A 14,708-nucleotide genomic window follows, 5' to 3' on the forward strand; every position below is an offset into this window, starting at 1 on the left:
GTTCAGCTGGCGGCTGGGCGCACGCACACTTACCTCATGGCCCGTTTGATAATATAATAGTTTGGTATTTTGAAGCCTACGTTTATTCATAAAATTAGGCTATCATCAAATTATAGTATAGTTTACCTCACACTGTTCCTCGTGATAAGTATCCTACCATCCGAAATACGTTATCAACATGCCTTTATATGTTGCTGTTTTGGGGGAAACCACTGAGCAGTGGTAAGCAGTTTTTAGGTATTTGAGTATTTACATTACATTTAGTCAACATTTTCTTCCACTTTATACTTCTACACCACTACATTTGTGTATCGCACTACATTTATTTAACAAGTGATTCCACATTACTAAGACGTTTAGTAGTAGGTGACTATAGTAGTTCTCTTGAATACCTATGTTGAATACACTTATTGTACGTCGCTTTGGATAAAAGCGTCTGCTAAATGAATGTAATGTAATAATGGATTATGAAGCATTTGCATACATTAAAGACGTGGTGTCTTCAGAATTTGTGGCTGATTAGATCTGCTCAGGTTGTACAAAGATATGTACTAATAAAAATGAAACATTTACAACTTGTTCCACAACAAAATTAACAGGTAAATGAGAGATGATTTAATTGAAAGCAAATCTGTGCATGTTGATGCGATCCTGAGAAAAGGTAAATTAGTAAGAACACCTGAGGGGGTAGACCATGTGTGTGAGGCAGTGGGCAATATATTTATACATTTATTCATATAGCTGCACTTCAACCAGTGACATTAAAATGTTGCTTATATTTCATATAACACTTTGAAATATATTGCAGTCCAATGGTGCAGGCACCAGGCGATGGTTATGTATTTGAGCGATAATACAAGGCATAGTCAGGAATTTAATCAGAATGCACAGATATGACTTATCTTGGATCTAAATCATTGTCGGGGGCCAAAGGAACATCTTAACACAAGCTTCTAAAACAAGTGTAAAAACGTAGTAAAGGAAATGGAAAGAGATGAGCGAGTGTATGCTATTGTAGCAAAAGAGTACTATTTGTATAATGCATGGCACAACTTTGTCTTCAGTGTGTAATGTAGAAGAGGGCCAGTCTTTGTTATGATTGGCCGCCACCACAATTTTTTTATTTTGTGACTGGACAAGTGTGTTGTGTTGTCCAAGACAGAAACAAATCCAAGTCTGATACACAAAAACTGAACATTATGACTATGGTTGTATTTATAGCCAAGCAGACATATTGTAGTTCAGGGGTCTCTGGTTACTCACTGTGCACCTGCTACAAATTTTAGTGCACTGTAATGACATGTAAGTAGTATTGAATCATGTCAAAATTGTGAAAGACCACTGTATAGTTGACAGGATTAGAAGGCATGCGTCAGTTGTGGATGCAAATTGTCGTTCATGGAGGATGCAAAACGGAAGGGATTAATGGTTACTGGTCAGTCGTGACAATAGCAAATAATACTCAAGAGTCATCTGAAGGTGAATTGATGTAAATTAGGGTTAAGGTGTACATACATGAAAACCTGCCTGTGCTGGTGTAGAAGTTAGCGTGGGGCTATACATTTCAGTGGCTAGTGTTACACTGTACATTTTCAGTTGGAGATGCATTTCATCCTTTGTTCTCAGCTCAAATCAGTTTGGCAACAGTAACGTCAGCGGCGAAGTAACGACAGGGAAAATATTGAAAAAGTCACCCTGATTTTATTTTTCAAAAATCAGAAAATATTTAGGTGTAGGAAACATTTGAAGAACAAAAAAAACAATTTACATTGTAAACAGGCCAAATTGGCTCAACATCACTTGAATTGCAGAGACCAACTTTAAAGCAGTTTTGACATGGTTTGCTAAAGAAAGGCACAACTTGGCAAATGCGTATCGATAAAGGAATGTACAGCAGGGGCCTACAAAGTACTCTGACCATTCTGAGTTGTGTAAAGTGTCCAGTGATACATTCATTACTGTTCAACTCAGCAGGTTGAGAATGAAAATCTTATCGTATACCCAAGAATGTATCGGAAAATGTACAGAGCATTGCATTGAGCGTAGGGGGCGAGGAGGACAACTAAAATCTAAACGAGGTAGAACGCACCCCCTAAACTCAAGCATTTTGTGAATTATAAATAAATGAATGAGGCTACAGTCGATACGATAACCTAGAAAGAAAAGTTATCTGACGATTGGTTGTTTCACACAAAATCTGACAGGAAGGGAAAGTTTACAAAATTGTTGATTTGCCCTTTCCCCGTTCAGCCGTCACAATAAAAAGCAGTGACATGCAACGATATGTAAACGTCCTCAAACCTGAAATAAAGTGCAGGCATGAGATCATTAAGCATATAATAGCCTTCAGCTCTCAGCCAACTAAGTTTGAATCTGCAGATTTACAAGTGGAATATGTTTGGGGGGGGGGGGGAAATAGATTTTTTTTTTTTTAAACTGATCTATGAAATTCAATGCTACAATGTTATACGGTTCAACACACTAATCCATCAGTCTAACAGAGCCTTCATAACAAACGTATGGTGCAGTGAAAGACAACAGCAACATTGTACAATTCATTTTAGGCACTTGGCAAAAAGGTCTGAGTCATTACCTACTGTATCTTTGCACTGATGCAACAATGATGAAGGACTATTTTGTAATCTACATTATCCGAAAACAGATGAGTGAACTGTTGCACCGTGATTTAATGGACAAGACACTGGAATAATCTGTCATTCGGATCAAAACCCCCTTTCAAAATGAGACATGCTAATGACATTTGCCACTACAAAAATGTACAACGTCATAAAACCTATGGCACACAATAGGAGGGAAAGTAGTCATTTTAGAGACACACGTTAACTACACCATTATTTCTGAACACAGACAGGGTGTCCTTAAAAAAGCCATGCCCTGAAACTTCCTATTAAAGTCAAAATCCTTCAAAAAAAAAAAAAAAAAAAAAAAAGTATCGAGCAGACAGTCTGAATTAAAGCAGTTTCAAGTAAATTAGACATTCAAACTTCTGGATAGACAGCAAAACAGAACAAAAGTAAAAAGAAAGAAATACCCGCATATATATTTATATAAAATAAAACATCAAATACAACTACAGTAGTTATATCAATTTCAACTAAAAATAACACTTAGAATGAAGAGAGGAGAGAGCTGCGATAAAGTTACTGGAAAAATTCAAACAATCTAAGCACATTCTACAAGGTTCTCCGTGAATATTGATTGTACCTCATTCAAAAAGAGACATTCAAAAACTGAGTTCAGGTGGTAAATTGACTGAAGGCTAAAAAAACAAAAACAAAAACAAAAAACCTAGTTAACTGCAATTTTACCCTCCTCCATGAAATGTGGGAACTGAGATTTTGGCACGCTGTCGGAACTGGCCTTCTCAATTTCTGCCATGGTGGTGGGCAAGCTGGAGTGGGACCCATCCATCTTCATGAGGCCTCCGGTGGATCCAATCAGAGACCCACCAGCAGGACTCCCGGGGAGCGGGATGCCACCGCCCTGGATGACAGAAATTTCATTGTTCTTCATGGTGAGGCCCCCGCTAAAGGCGGAAGCGTACTGGTTCCACAGAGACTGGTCAAAGTTCATTGGTGGAACCCCCAGTTCTTTGGGGGCGTGCAGGATCTCTGGCAACATCTTCGCCTCGGAGCTCATCGCCATCAGCGCCATGGGGTTATCCAGGGACAGGCGCTGGCCACGCCGCGACGTGTTGTTCCACATGTGAGTGCCGATATGCACCTAACAAAAGACCAGATACGGTTAATTGCCATCCCACCTCAACACTTGATGTTACACTATCCTCAAGAACACGCTTAAAAATGGCCAATTCAGCACAACGACGACGTACCTTTAGATTTCCCTTGGTGGTGAAAGCCCTGCCACAGACGTTGCAGGCAAAAGGCTTCTCCCCTGTATGAGTGCGCTCGTGGATCTGCAAGGCGCTGGCGGATGAGAAGTTCTTGCCGCAGGCGTGACACACGTGCTGTTTGGATGATCGTCGCGGTGCGCTGGAGATGGAGGAGGGCATGGCGGTTCCCTGAGGCATGTGGGAGCTGAACAAACCGTGAGGGCCCATGGGATTCTCGGGAGGAAGCTTCATCTCCAGGCTGGCCAGACTCGACGGCATCCTCATGAAGGTCATGTTACTGGGAACTGTTTTGAATAAGAAGGTGGAAAATTAGATCGAAGCATCCAACATGACAGCGTCATATACTTCTTCCTAATAAACTCACCATAATCTCCATTTGTGAATGGCATGCCGGGCTCTTCTTTGATCACTTTGGGGGTGAAGCTGCTGGAAGCGGTGAGGTCAAGGGCCCCGCTGGACTCGGTGCCACCTTGAGCACCAGCCTCTAGTTTAGTCACGCTGTGGGCAAATTCATCAACAGCAGACTCGGGAGACTTGCCAATACTCATGTTGCTGTTCAGTGGGGAAGAGGAGTGAAACGACATGGCAGAGTCAGAAATGGCAGGACTGCGGCCGTTCTGATATTCCTGCTCTCTGGGAGCCGATGAAAACTCTTTGGATGTTCCCTCGCTTTCCGAAGCGGTGCTACTCTGTCGTGTCAGTGCGAGAGCAGAGGTGAGATTCTTCAAAACGTCGAGGCTGGAGAAAATGGCGGGAGCGGCATGCTTCGGCGGTTGTTCCTCAGAGGCGGGTGGGAGGGAATCCGAGGTGTCGTTTGGCTTCTGGGAGTTCAGCTCTGGCTCATGATCCTCCAAGCTCGCTTCAAAAGCATTGCTATCCATATACTGCTCCTCTGACAGAGAGGAATCCATTGCTTCCTCTCCTTCAAACTGGGTTTCTGGCATCGGGGTGTTGGGGATCTGCCCGCCCATGTGCATACGAATGTGCTGCTGCAGAACCACGGCGTTGGTGAACTTCTTCTGGCAGATGGGACACGAGTGCTGCATTTTCAGCGGAGTGTTAGCCCTGTGCACCCCGTAATGGGCCTTCAGGTTACCTTTGGTGGAGAATGCGCGGCCACAGATTTTGCACTTGTAGGGCCTCTCGCCGGTGTGCGTGCGGTAATGCATTTTGAGTGAGCTCTGGCAACTGAGCACTCTATGGCAGATCACACACTCGTTGGGGTCCCTGGTCCTCTTGTCCAGGCCGTCCACCATCTGCTGAAGTTTTGCGGTTCCAGAGCTGTGTTCTCCCATGAGGGCACTGCCATTCATATGATGCAGCGCTCCAAGCAGTTCTTTAGTATCCCTCGGAATGGGTTCCACTCCCTTCTCTTGGCCAAACATAATAGAGGAAACAGATGGAGAGCCATTACTTGTTGATGGGGAGGGTCTCTGAGAAAATGGGTCCCCTACGAAGCTGTCAAACGTCGTCTTGAATACTGGTGCGGGTGACGGGTGGAAGCCGGCAGCAGGATGACCCAGCGTAGGCTTAACGTCGGTCATATTTGACTCGTCTATGGGCATAGACATGCCAAAGGGAATGCCGCTGCTGGTGGGGATGTTGTCAAGATGCTCTGGCACAGGATGTGGGTTCATGCCAATGTTAGGATACTTGTCCCTGTGCCTCTGGAAATGCACTTTGAGGTTTCCTTTGGTTGTGAAGCGGTTTCCGCAAATGTTACACTTGAAGGGCCTCTCGCCGGTGTGAGAGCGCAAGTGAATCTGGAGAGCGCTGTCATTGCCAAAGCTCTTCCCACAGTACTTACACTTGTGCTTGTATAAAGAGTCGCCGTTCTTTAATTCTGGCGGGGGGCTCAGCATCTTTGGCGTCACTTTTTTGGAGGACTCGATCCCCGACTGGGTACCATTGAAGGCGCTGGTGAAACCCATGACACTTGGTGACTGTGGCAGTTGTGCTGGTAAGCGGCTAGCCGGATCTGGAAGGCCCTTCAAAATGTCTGTTTTGGGAGTCATAGCTTCCACTCTTCCGGGTAGAGAGTTAGGGATGCCAGCGGTCAGCGGTCGTTTGCCTTGCTTCATGGTCTGGTCAGAAAGGCTCTGACTGCCGGTCCTTTTTCCTATCAGAGCCGCTGCAGCAGACAGCTGTTGAGAGAGATGTGCACCGAGGGCTTTCAAAGGGTCCATCACGGCCCCGACCGATGCCTGGAGACCCTGTGGAGTCATTGTAGCGACCTGGATTCTGATCCGTTCCGTGAGCTGGATTTGCTGTAGCTGCTGTTGCTGGAGGAACACCAACTGCTCCAAGATGATCGGGATGGACTGCAGGACCTCTTGCGATGAGGTCAGAGATGTAATATTGGAGTAATGCTGGGAGACCGCCACTTTGGTGTCTGCCATGGTTTCAAGAGTGACATTTGAATTTTGCATTTTCAGTGGGGGGCGGAAAGTCATCTCAGGGCTAAGAGGCATTTCCGTGTGATCCTGCTGTCCCGAGTCGTCTGCATTCACACTCGAGTCGTCCTCCGTTCTTTCCAGGTGGTCTGTATTGACGTTCGATTGGGAATGGTTGCTGGACTGGCTGTCGTCGTGGTCACTGGTAAGGCCTTCGGGAGAACCCTGAGAATACTCCTCAGGCACTTCATTGCCATCTCCGTCTTTCATGATGACCACTTGCTGACTTTTAGTGCATTTCTTCTCGTGTTCAAGAAATTCTGCTTCATCAAAGAACTCGGCACAACACTTGTTGCAGACCCTGGTCTCGTCCACTCGGAATCTCTTCGCTTCGTTTGCAGTTTCCTTCCCATCGCCGGGGAAAATCCCTAAAAAAAAAAAATGAAAAAAAAAAAAAGAGAACACAGGGTTTGGATTAATGCACTTCATTTGCTATGACAATATATCACCAATCAAAATAATAAATAAAAGTTATGCTACAATAAAAAAGACATGTTGAGAAAATAGTATTATTGGTAATCTGTTGAGATTAGTAAAATGATGGTATTGGCGTTTTTAGGCTTTAGTGGTGTATTCAGTGGATTATCTTGTAAAACGCTCCTTTCTTTTTGTCGACTGCCTGTGGGTCACTGTGCTGTGAGGGACTTTGAATGTGCCTCCAGGGCCAGCAGAGGGCAATCATCTCCCTTTGACATTACCCAGAACAATGTCCAGTAAGACAAAAGACCCATGGGCATTAAATTACCTTTTCTGAAACACTCCACCAAATACTTGCTGAAAATCAGATCCGTTTCCAGCGCTACATGTGGGGCAAAACGTGTGAACGATAGTAAACCAAACACCAAGTAAAATGTAAATTTATGATGAGCATCAATTTCTATAAAACTGAATTTGATGTCCCAGTTGGTATACAATAGACAGGGAAATAAGATTAAGTTTACTATGCAAACATGGGCTGAAAAAAATAAATATGTATGGCCGATCTCATGTTTATTACCTTCAAGCATTTTCACAGCCTGTGAAAGCCTGATAAGTGCTCCAAGTGAGCTTTTTAATTTGTCTGCTAACCAAGAGGCCATTTCACAACTGGGTGTATTGTTAAATGCTAATGCCCCTGAGAAAAGGGGGTAGACCACCTGTTTGCATTTGCCCAAGGAAACTGTTGGACTTGTTAATTGCTCACCAGGAGGTATTGAAGCCAGAGTCACACAAAAAAAAAGAAGAAAAAGAAATAGTTTAACTGCATTACACTCCGATTTGTGAGTAAAACAGGCAGGGCTCATTTGCTCTCTGGAGTACAGTCACTCATAACATAATTAGCTTTGATAGGAACAATACACACAAGGTGGAACTGAGGAAATATTTAAGCTACTATACTCTTTCCAATAAAATCACAAGCTGTCCATGATAAAAGTTAAATAATAACAATAAGGGGGCAACGCTGTAGTTTACCACTTGACGGCGCATGACCTGTACAGATCACCTTTGGTGGGGTACATGACACGAGGTCAGATTAAAACATTCAATACATGATCCTGTGCAATTCACGAAATGTTAAATAGTTCATCGAACAACGGTGTTGATGTAAAAAAATGTATACAATAATGTGCCGCGGCTCTCCTAACACCGTGTTAACAAGGTTTTCTAATTATAAGGCGAGGTCTGCGCCAGCAGTTTCGGGAGTTTGCATATGGCAACACCAAAACGCACCCCCACCCAGTCTCCACCAAAAAAAAAAAAAAAGCCACTGCTCCATCCCCCACTTCTCCACATATGTACGAAAGGAAACAGTCATGCATTAAACTGGGGGGATTTATTGCCTTTAGCTCAGCTTACTACAGACTCACGTTTCATTCATTCGGTTTTTTTGTATGTATCTTTGTTTAAAACCTCAACAATGGCGCACACTTAAAGTCCAGCATAATAGTAGGGGAAATGACCAAATATGTAAGTAGTTACATTACAGGCAGCGACATGACAAATTAAAAAAGATGTTAATCATTCAATTTAGAACTCAAACAATGGCAACAGTAGCAGCAGGCGACCCCTTTAAAGAGATTTAAAGTACTATTAATATTTGCTCCGATTAAAAGTGCTGTTACATGATGAATGAGACCAGTTAGTGATATCAGAACGATATATTTTTTAAAAAGTAAAAAAAAAAAAGAGGATACATGACGGCCATCCGGACCAGCACAGGCTCATTCTTTGCTACACGACTTCCCACAAAGTATCCAAAAATCAACAGGTAGCAACATATGCTTCGATGAAGCAAAAAAAAAAAAAAAGTTCAAACAGAGTCGCCGACTTCAATTTTGCCCAATAAAATAAAGAGGTACTCGACAAGTAATCGATTTAGGATGAAATTGACGAATTAGTTAAATACCACATAAGTAAATAAGTTACACACAAGCCACATGATAACTTCATGTGAACCAAGTACAAGCTGAACGTTACAGTGTCTTAATTTCTTTAAACCCCTCCTTGTGGAACACCTGTATTTTGTTTAAAATATATATATATATTTCCAAATGTGTCGCCTGCCGTGACTGGGGTTAAGTTTTACTCCTGGTCAATTCAAACGGACAGCAACAGGTCAAAGTGTAAAAGGCTGCCCCCCGCCCCCAACTGTGAGATAAAATGTCCATAGTTTGCATTATGGCATGGCGGAGCCACTCGACACATTTTGAGGTAGCCGACTCTCTCACATCTAGTGTAAACTTACCGTTTTGGGACGAACCGGGCTCGTCGGAGTTGATGTGCTGCGGTTTGGCTTGCTTGCGCCTCGACATGGTGCAACCATCCGGAGCAAAAGAGTTGCCAACAATATTCCGCTCCTTCTCCAACAAATTCTTCGGCTTGGGAAAATTAACCCCTCAAGTAGAAATGCGCATGTCACCCGTAATTATTATTATCAATAATGCATTGCGATTTATCACGGTCCTCTGACAGCTGATTGGCTCCAGTCCAAGTGCTCACACATTATTCAAATGCGCTCCCCAGCGACGAGCGGAGCGGAGTGCCGGGAGGGGGCGGGAGGAGCCCTGCTAGTGGATGGACGGCAGGATGGAGGCAGGGTTAATAACACCCAACTCATCGCTCTTTCCCTTGTTCCTGAGAAGAAAAAAAAAATGTGTGTCACGGATACACACAAGCGACCGAAAGATCAGCCAAACAACTTCATCTTAAACTGGTAGTCTGTTAATAATCGGTGGCACTTTTAACTGGAAACATTAAAAAAAAACATGAAATGCCTCACGTACTTTGTGGTGTTTATTTAATTAACCAGTAGATCCTCTATGAGTTTTTTCATACATACATTTTTTAATCTTGAATGTGTATAGTTTTTTTTGTTTGTTGTTGCAGTGATTCATGCCCAACACTTACATTATACATCATATTGTATGTCTTTATTCTCCTGCGGGTCCACTGCAATCAAAGAGTCAGAAACAGTTTTATTGTCAAGTTAGTTTGCTCATATAAGGGATTTGTCTTGGTGATTGGTGCAAGAAACAATAATAAACATAGTGCCAAACTCAAGAGACGTACAATTAAATTGAAAAAATGTACAATAGAAAATATGAAATAATATAAGAAATAGGTTTCGTAAAAATATATGTGCTTTTAAAGTGGAAGTAAACTATGTATTTATGATGTTCCTCTCGAGAAATGTGGTGGTCAGTTATATACAGTATATATCTTATCACAATATTCATAGGGGCATTTATAGATTTCTTTGGATATTCTTCCAACAAATATCACAGGATGCTGTTTATTAGTAAAAAGGGTATAAATGTTCATCTAAACTTTTCCAAAAACAGTAAAAAAAAAAGTTTGAGCAGTTTTACATCAGGAATGTACAGTAATGAAAGATACACACACATCAACTCTTTGTACCACTTCTTTAAGGCTATATACAGAAGTATTTATGGTATACAGTATGTTTACATTACAAACTAAAGAACCAAACAAGACATGGAAATAAAGTACATGGTTCATGATGTTTGTTATTGTGAATGGAAGTTATTGATTCCCCACTTTTAAATATACAACGGTGCCCAGTAACTCATGTCACTGCTCCAAAAATGTTTCCTTTAGTGTTATAGACAGAGATCACTTAAATGTTGTGAATATTCAGGCTATTGCAAACAAAAAGAAGCAATCACGCTGGTGGGTTTTGCATTTTCTCCACTTGCAGTGATGCATTATTTATTAGTAAAGCTGAATTTGTCACATAAGTTGTCCTGTGTTTCCTACATGTCAACGTGCTGAGCTCTAATGCCATAAAAAACATACTGTTATCATTAGAGTTTATTTTGGAGCATCATGTCAGACAAAACGACAAATGTCAACCCAATCTTCAAAGGCATTGGGGCTGATGTAGTACTGGCTACACTGTAGTTGTGTTGTGAAATTAGGAAGATACTTCTTTGCATTAACATTCACCTTTTGAGCATTGTTGATGTGCCAAAAACATTCCGGGAGGTTCACGACACATCACTGAAGAGAATTCACACAATGTGAAAGTCTTTGTGAGTGTCGCGATCATCTCCTTCAGATTTAATGTGACCTCTACAACAACTAAAGTGCTTCAAACGGGTATAGTAGAAAAACAGAATGGATTATCAACTAATCAATAACCCAACATTACATCTTCTGATAACACTAAAATCTGTGAGTGTAAAGATCTCGACACGTTCAGTGATAACACAGGATGTGTGCGGATTTGGCTTTACATAAGAATGTAGCACAACTTTAAGATTCATAGATGTTCAGAGCATGAATATATGAGGTATGCAGGACATGTATACCGCCTTACTTCTACTTCATTCGCACATTACCTTATGCAGGCAGGAATGTATTTTTGGAATGTGACACACTGAGGACATACCGAGCTGTGTGCAACCGAGGGGTCAGCTGAGATCATAGGAGTGTGGGAAAATGTATTTTTGGTTACAAATGTATTATACATGAGACATAGAAGAAGAAGAGAGAGGAGAATATTCTGTATGTGACGAGCTCCTCCGTGGCTTTCAGAGAGTAAACAATGTAAACATAAAACACAACGCTAAAGATTAATGATCACCTTCTCAGTTATGACTCTCAACTTGTGATGGAAAAGTAAGTCATACATTTGCTGAGAATGCAAAGTTAAAACTCTACACCTATCATTTAAATGAGCCGATATACATGATTTGGGCCTTTCATCATTGTATTTCAGTGTGGAAGGCCTCCGCATGTGTTATATAATGCCACAGCTGATAAGTGCGAGACAAAGACAAGCCAATATATTCAGATAAACAAATGCCCTTTAAGGGACTGGGTGAAGGTGAAAAAGAGGGGAGTGCTGTCTAGACGCTTTATTGCCCCAATAAGAAACTATGCTTGAATACGCTGTTTCTTCTACGTTCAATCTAAACAAGCCAAACCGTGTGCGGTTGTAAAAGTGCAGTTGTGGGAACCAGATGGACGCATCAGCCACATGGCATACCTTTTTTTGAAAATTAAATAACAAGACAATCAATCTCAAATAACAAAAACATAACGATGATACAACAGATGAGTTAATTGAACGTGAAAATCAGTGCGCGATCAATGGAGACAGTGAAAGAAAAGAAATCCATGTTGCTGCTTCGTACTTGCTCTGTAAAAAGCAATAAACCGTATGGACAGAGAGATCCTCGGCCTTTTCTCTGCCTGTTGTTAAAGTGGTGATAGTTTGTCAGCTGCTGACGTCCATTGTGATCATTCTGTGCCGGTCGATGTCAGCCATGTCTTGTTTGAGAAAACTGTTCACGTTTTGCAGTGAGCACAGAAACCATAACATATACTGCGAGTCCTTGACCAGGTTATGTATCTGACAATATATTGACTATATTCACTGATGGACCCGGGACAGTTACTATTCAGTATTTTCTACATCCTGGCCGTTCCTTCATTCCCTCTGGAGTTTACACGACGCTGCGAGATTGGAGAGACGTTAAGTTTCTCACATGTCATTTGCCGAGTTTTACGATGACCTTGCAGTGGACAAACAATTATGGCCTCAACACTTGCTGAGGAATTGTGAATTGAACATATGTTTTCGAAGCACTCAGTAAAAGATGAAAGGCACTGACCGACCTGGAAAGTTGGGAAGAAGTGTGACAATCAGTACTGTTGTGAAAACGAGCCCATTTCTTCTATGAAAAAAGCCAGCTTTACTGATCAGTTTGCTAAATCTGGAGCTATAGACTAAAATAACGTAACCCCCACCCCCTTCACTCAGAAATGTGTTTCGCTCACTGTTTGACCCTCACTGTGCAGAACTCAGTATTACTAGTTTGACACCAGAAGGCTGTTTTCACATTCATCTGCTGAAGAAGGAATACAGCTGCCTTAAATCGGACGTGTGTGTACAGGCATGATTTAGTGATGTCACAAATATCTTAAAAACCAAATCATGGTTCAATATGCTGCTACTTACACAAGTGTAATGAGGAAACCTGAAACTTTATAATTGATGCTTCAGTAAAGAAGGAGACATGTGTTTTGCAACTTTTGAAATACAACAAATTTGCGTACTCTCGACTTATTGAAAGAGATTTTTAAAACTAGTTTATTGGCAATATCTGGGGTGGAGAAACCTTACCAGACATAAAATAGTCTTTAAAGTTGAGTACTTTTTTTTTTGTCTTTAAACATTTCTGGAGGGGAAACACACAAATACTTGAACTCAAATAGTTTATGATCGGCAATGGGTGCAACATGTACCCAGAAACTCTTCACAACTTGTCATCATCTTTTAATATTCATAATGACAGTGTATTCTGAAACTCCCTGCATTGAATCACACACTTGATAAGTGCTAGATTGCAAACAATGAACTGCCTTCTGGAGAAACATAATGAAAAACAACATTTTCACATCCGATAGGAGCCATTAAAAACATAGCCAGGCGGTTCATTTCTCACCATTTGAGATGTGTATTCCTCAACAGTGGGACACCAGAAATAGTCTTTTAATGGTTGACCAGTTCCTTGCTCACTGAAACCAGGATTTCTTCCGAGCTTATTTCCTACATCCCGTTTTATTATTTTATCCTCTGTTGGTTTTCTTCAGGTGCCCCTTAAAACATTTCCTCCCTTGTAGTCAGAAATAACGTCATTAAACTCACACAAAGGACAAAGGGAAAAAGTTTGTTTTTTCATGCAAGATTTGATGCCCATGGAAAGGGTAAGTAATGCTGAGGATAGGCAAGCACAAATGAAAACAGTCCCGCTGACCTTTTGTTGTTACTTAGACTACCTACATAGGTCCTCTGTTTTTTCCCCCCACACATGTTAATCATATCACAACATAAGCTTTGCTTGTAGGCAATCAATCCACCTTTTTCTATGAGCGCACTGTTAAGACTATACAGTGGTTTTCCCTGCCACCCTTTGTTTTCAGCATACAATCATCTAAATACGGAATTATCTAGCAAATACAAGTGTAGAGGCTCACGGCAATCACTACAGTGTCAGACTGTTGTCATTATTGATCAGAGAACACCCTTTCAAATTTCAAACCTTTTCATGAACACATGCTTTAAGTTCTTTTGTTGGGTAACATCAGCCTAGAATAGAGACTGAGGGCATTGAGGTAAAAGCTATTGGATGTTTGTCTGCTGTACTAATATTGTTCGTGTTACCCCCATTGAATGTAGCTCTTTTGAAAAGCATGCCACATACACCTACTAGTCAACTGTAAACACGATGTATTTATGGAGGATTTTCTGGGATACATTGATTTTCAAAGCCCAACTCCACTGACAAATGTGTTTATTGTTACTTCACTTGGATGTTTGACCTTCACTGTGCAGAACGATGTATGTGCAGAGTTTGCAACGTGATCTCACAAAAGTAAGTGAAATGACCACAACCTCGTGACAGCGGATTTTGTGGTGCCGTGGTCATTTCATGTATTTCATCGGGCTGAGAGTTTGACACTAAATGGCTGTTTTCACGTTCGTCGATTTGAGGCGAGCACTCTGAGTTTAAGACGCGTCCGCACAAATGCGATTTTGTGACATCACAGCCAGGATGCAATTTACACACATGTGATGTGGAAACTTGAACTGCAACACACACACACACACATACTGATGATAGACTTTTCAGGGAAGAAGACATCTTCAATATTTTCATAATCATAGACATTTTCATTTAGTCATTTCTTTTGGGTGAGTAGAAAAAAACACATCAGACACACATTATTATTCAAAGCAGAGCATTCTTATGTGTCTTTAAAAACATGTCTGGAGGGGATCTTTGAATACAAAATATAACAAAATACAAAGTCAAATGTAACCGATCGATTTGCATGTTAAAAGTTCAACCAGAAATGTCTGTAACACCTAT

General features: G+C 41.5%; 1 protein-coding gene across 1 annotated transcript; it reads right to left on the bottom strand.

The window, feature by feature from the left end:
• Positions 1 to 3,309: 3,309 nt before the first annotated feature.
• Positions 3,310 to 9,119, bottom strand: sall4 (spalt-like transcription factor 4; the record flags this gene model as incomplete). The annotated part of the gene is made up of 4 exons (XM_079174251.1): positions 3,310 to 3,744; positions 3,854 to 4,158; positions 4,239 to 6,695; positions 9,053 to 9,119. 4 exons carry the CDS (start codon positions 9,117 to 9,119, stop codon positions 3,310 to 3,312), a joined length of 3,264 nt encoding a protein of 1,087 aa, XP_079030377.1.
• Positions 9,120 to 14,708: the final 5,589 nt, after the last annotated feature.

Source organism: Pholis gunnellus, assembly GCF_910591455.1.
Source record: "Pholis gunnellus genome assembly, chromosome: 2".
Taxonomy (NCBI): domain Eukaryota; kingdom Metazoa; phylum Chordata; class Actinopteri; order Perciformes; family Pholidae; genus Pholis; species Pholis gunnellus.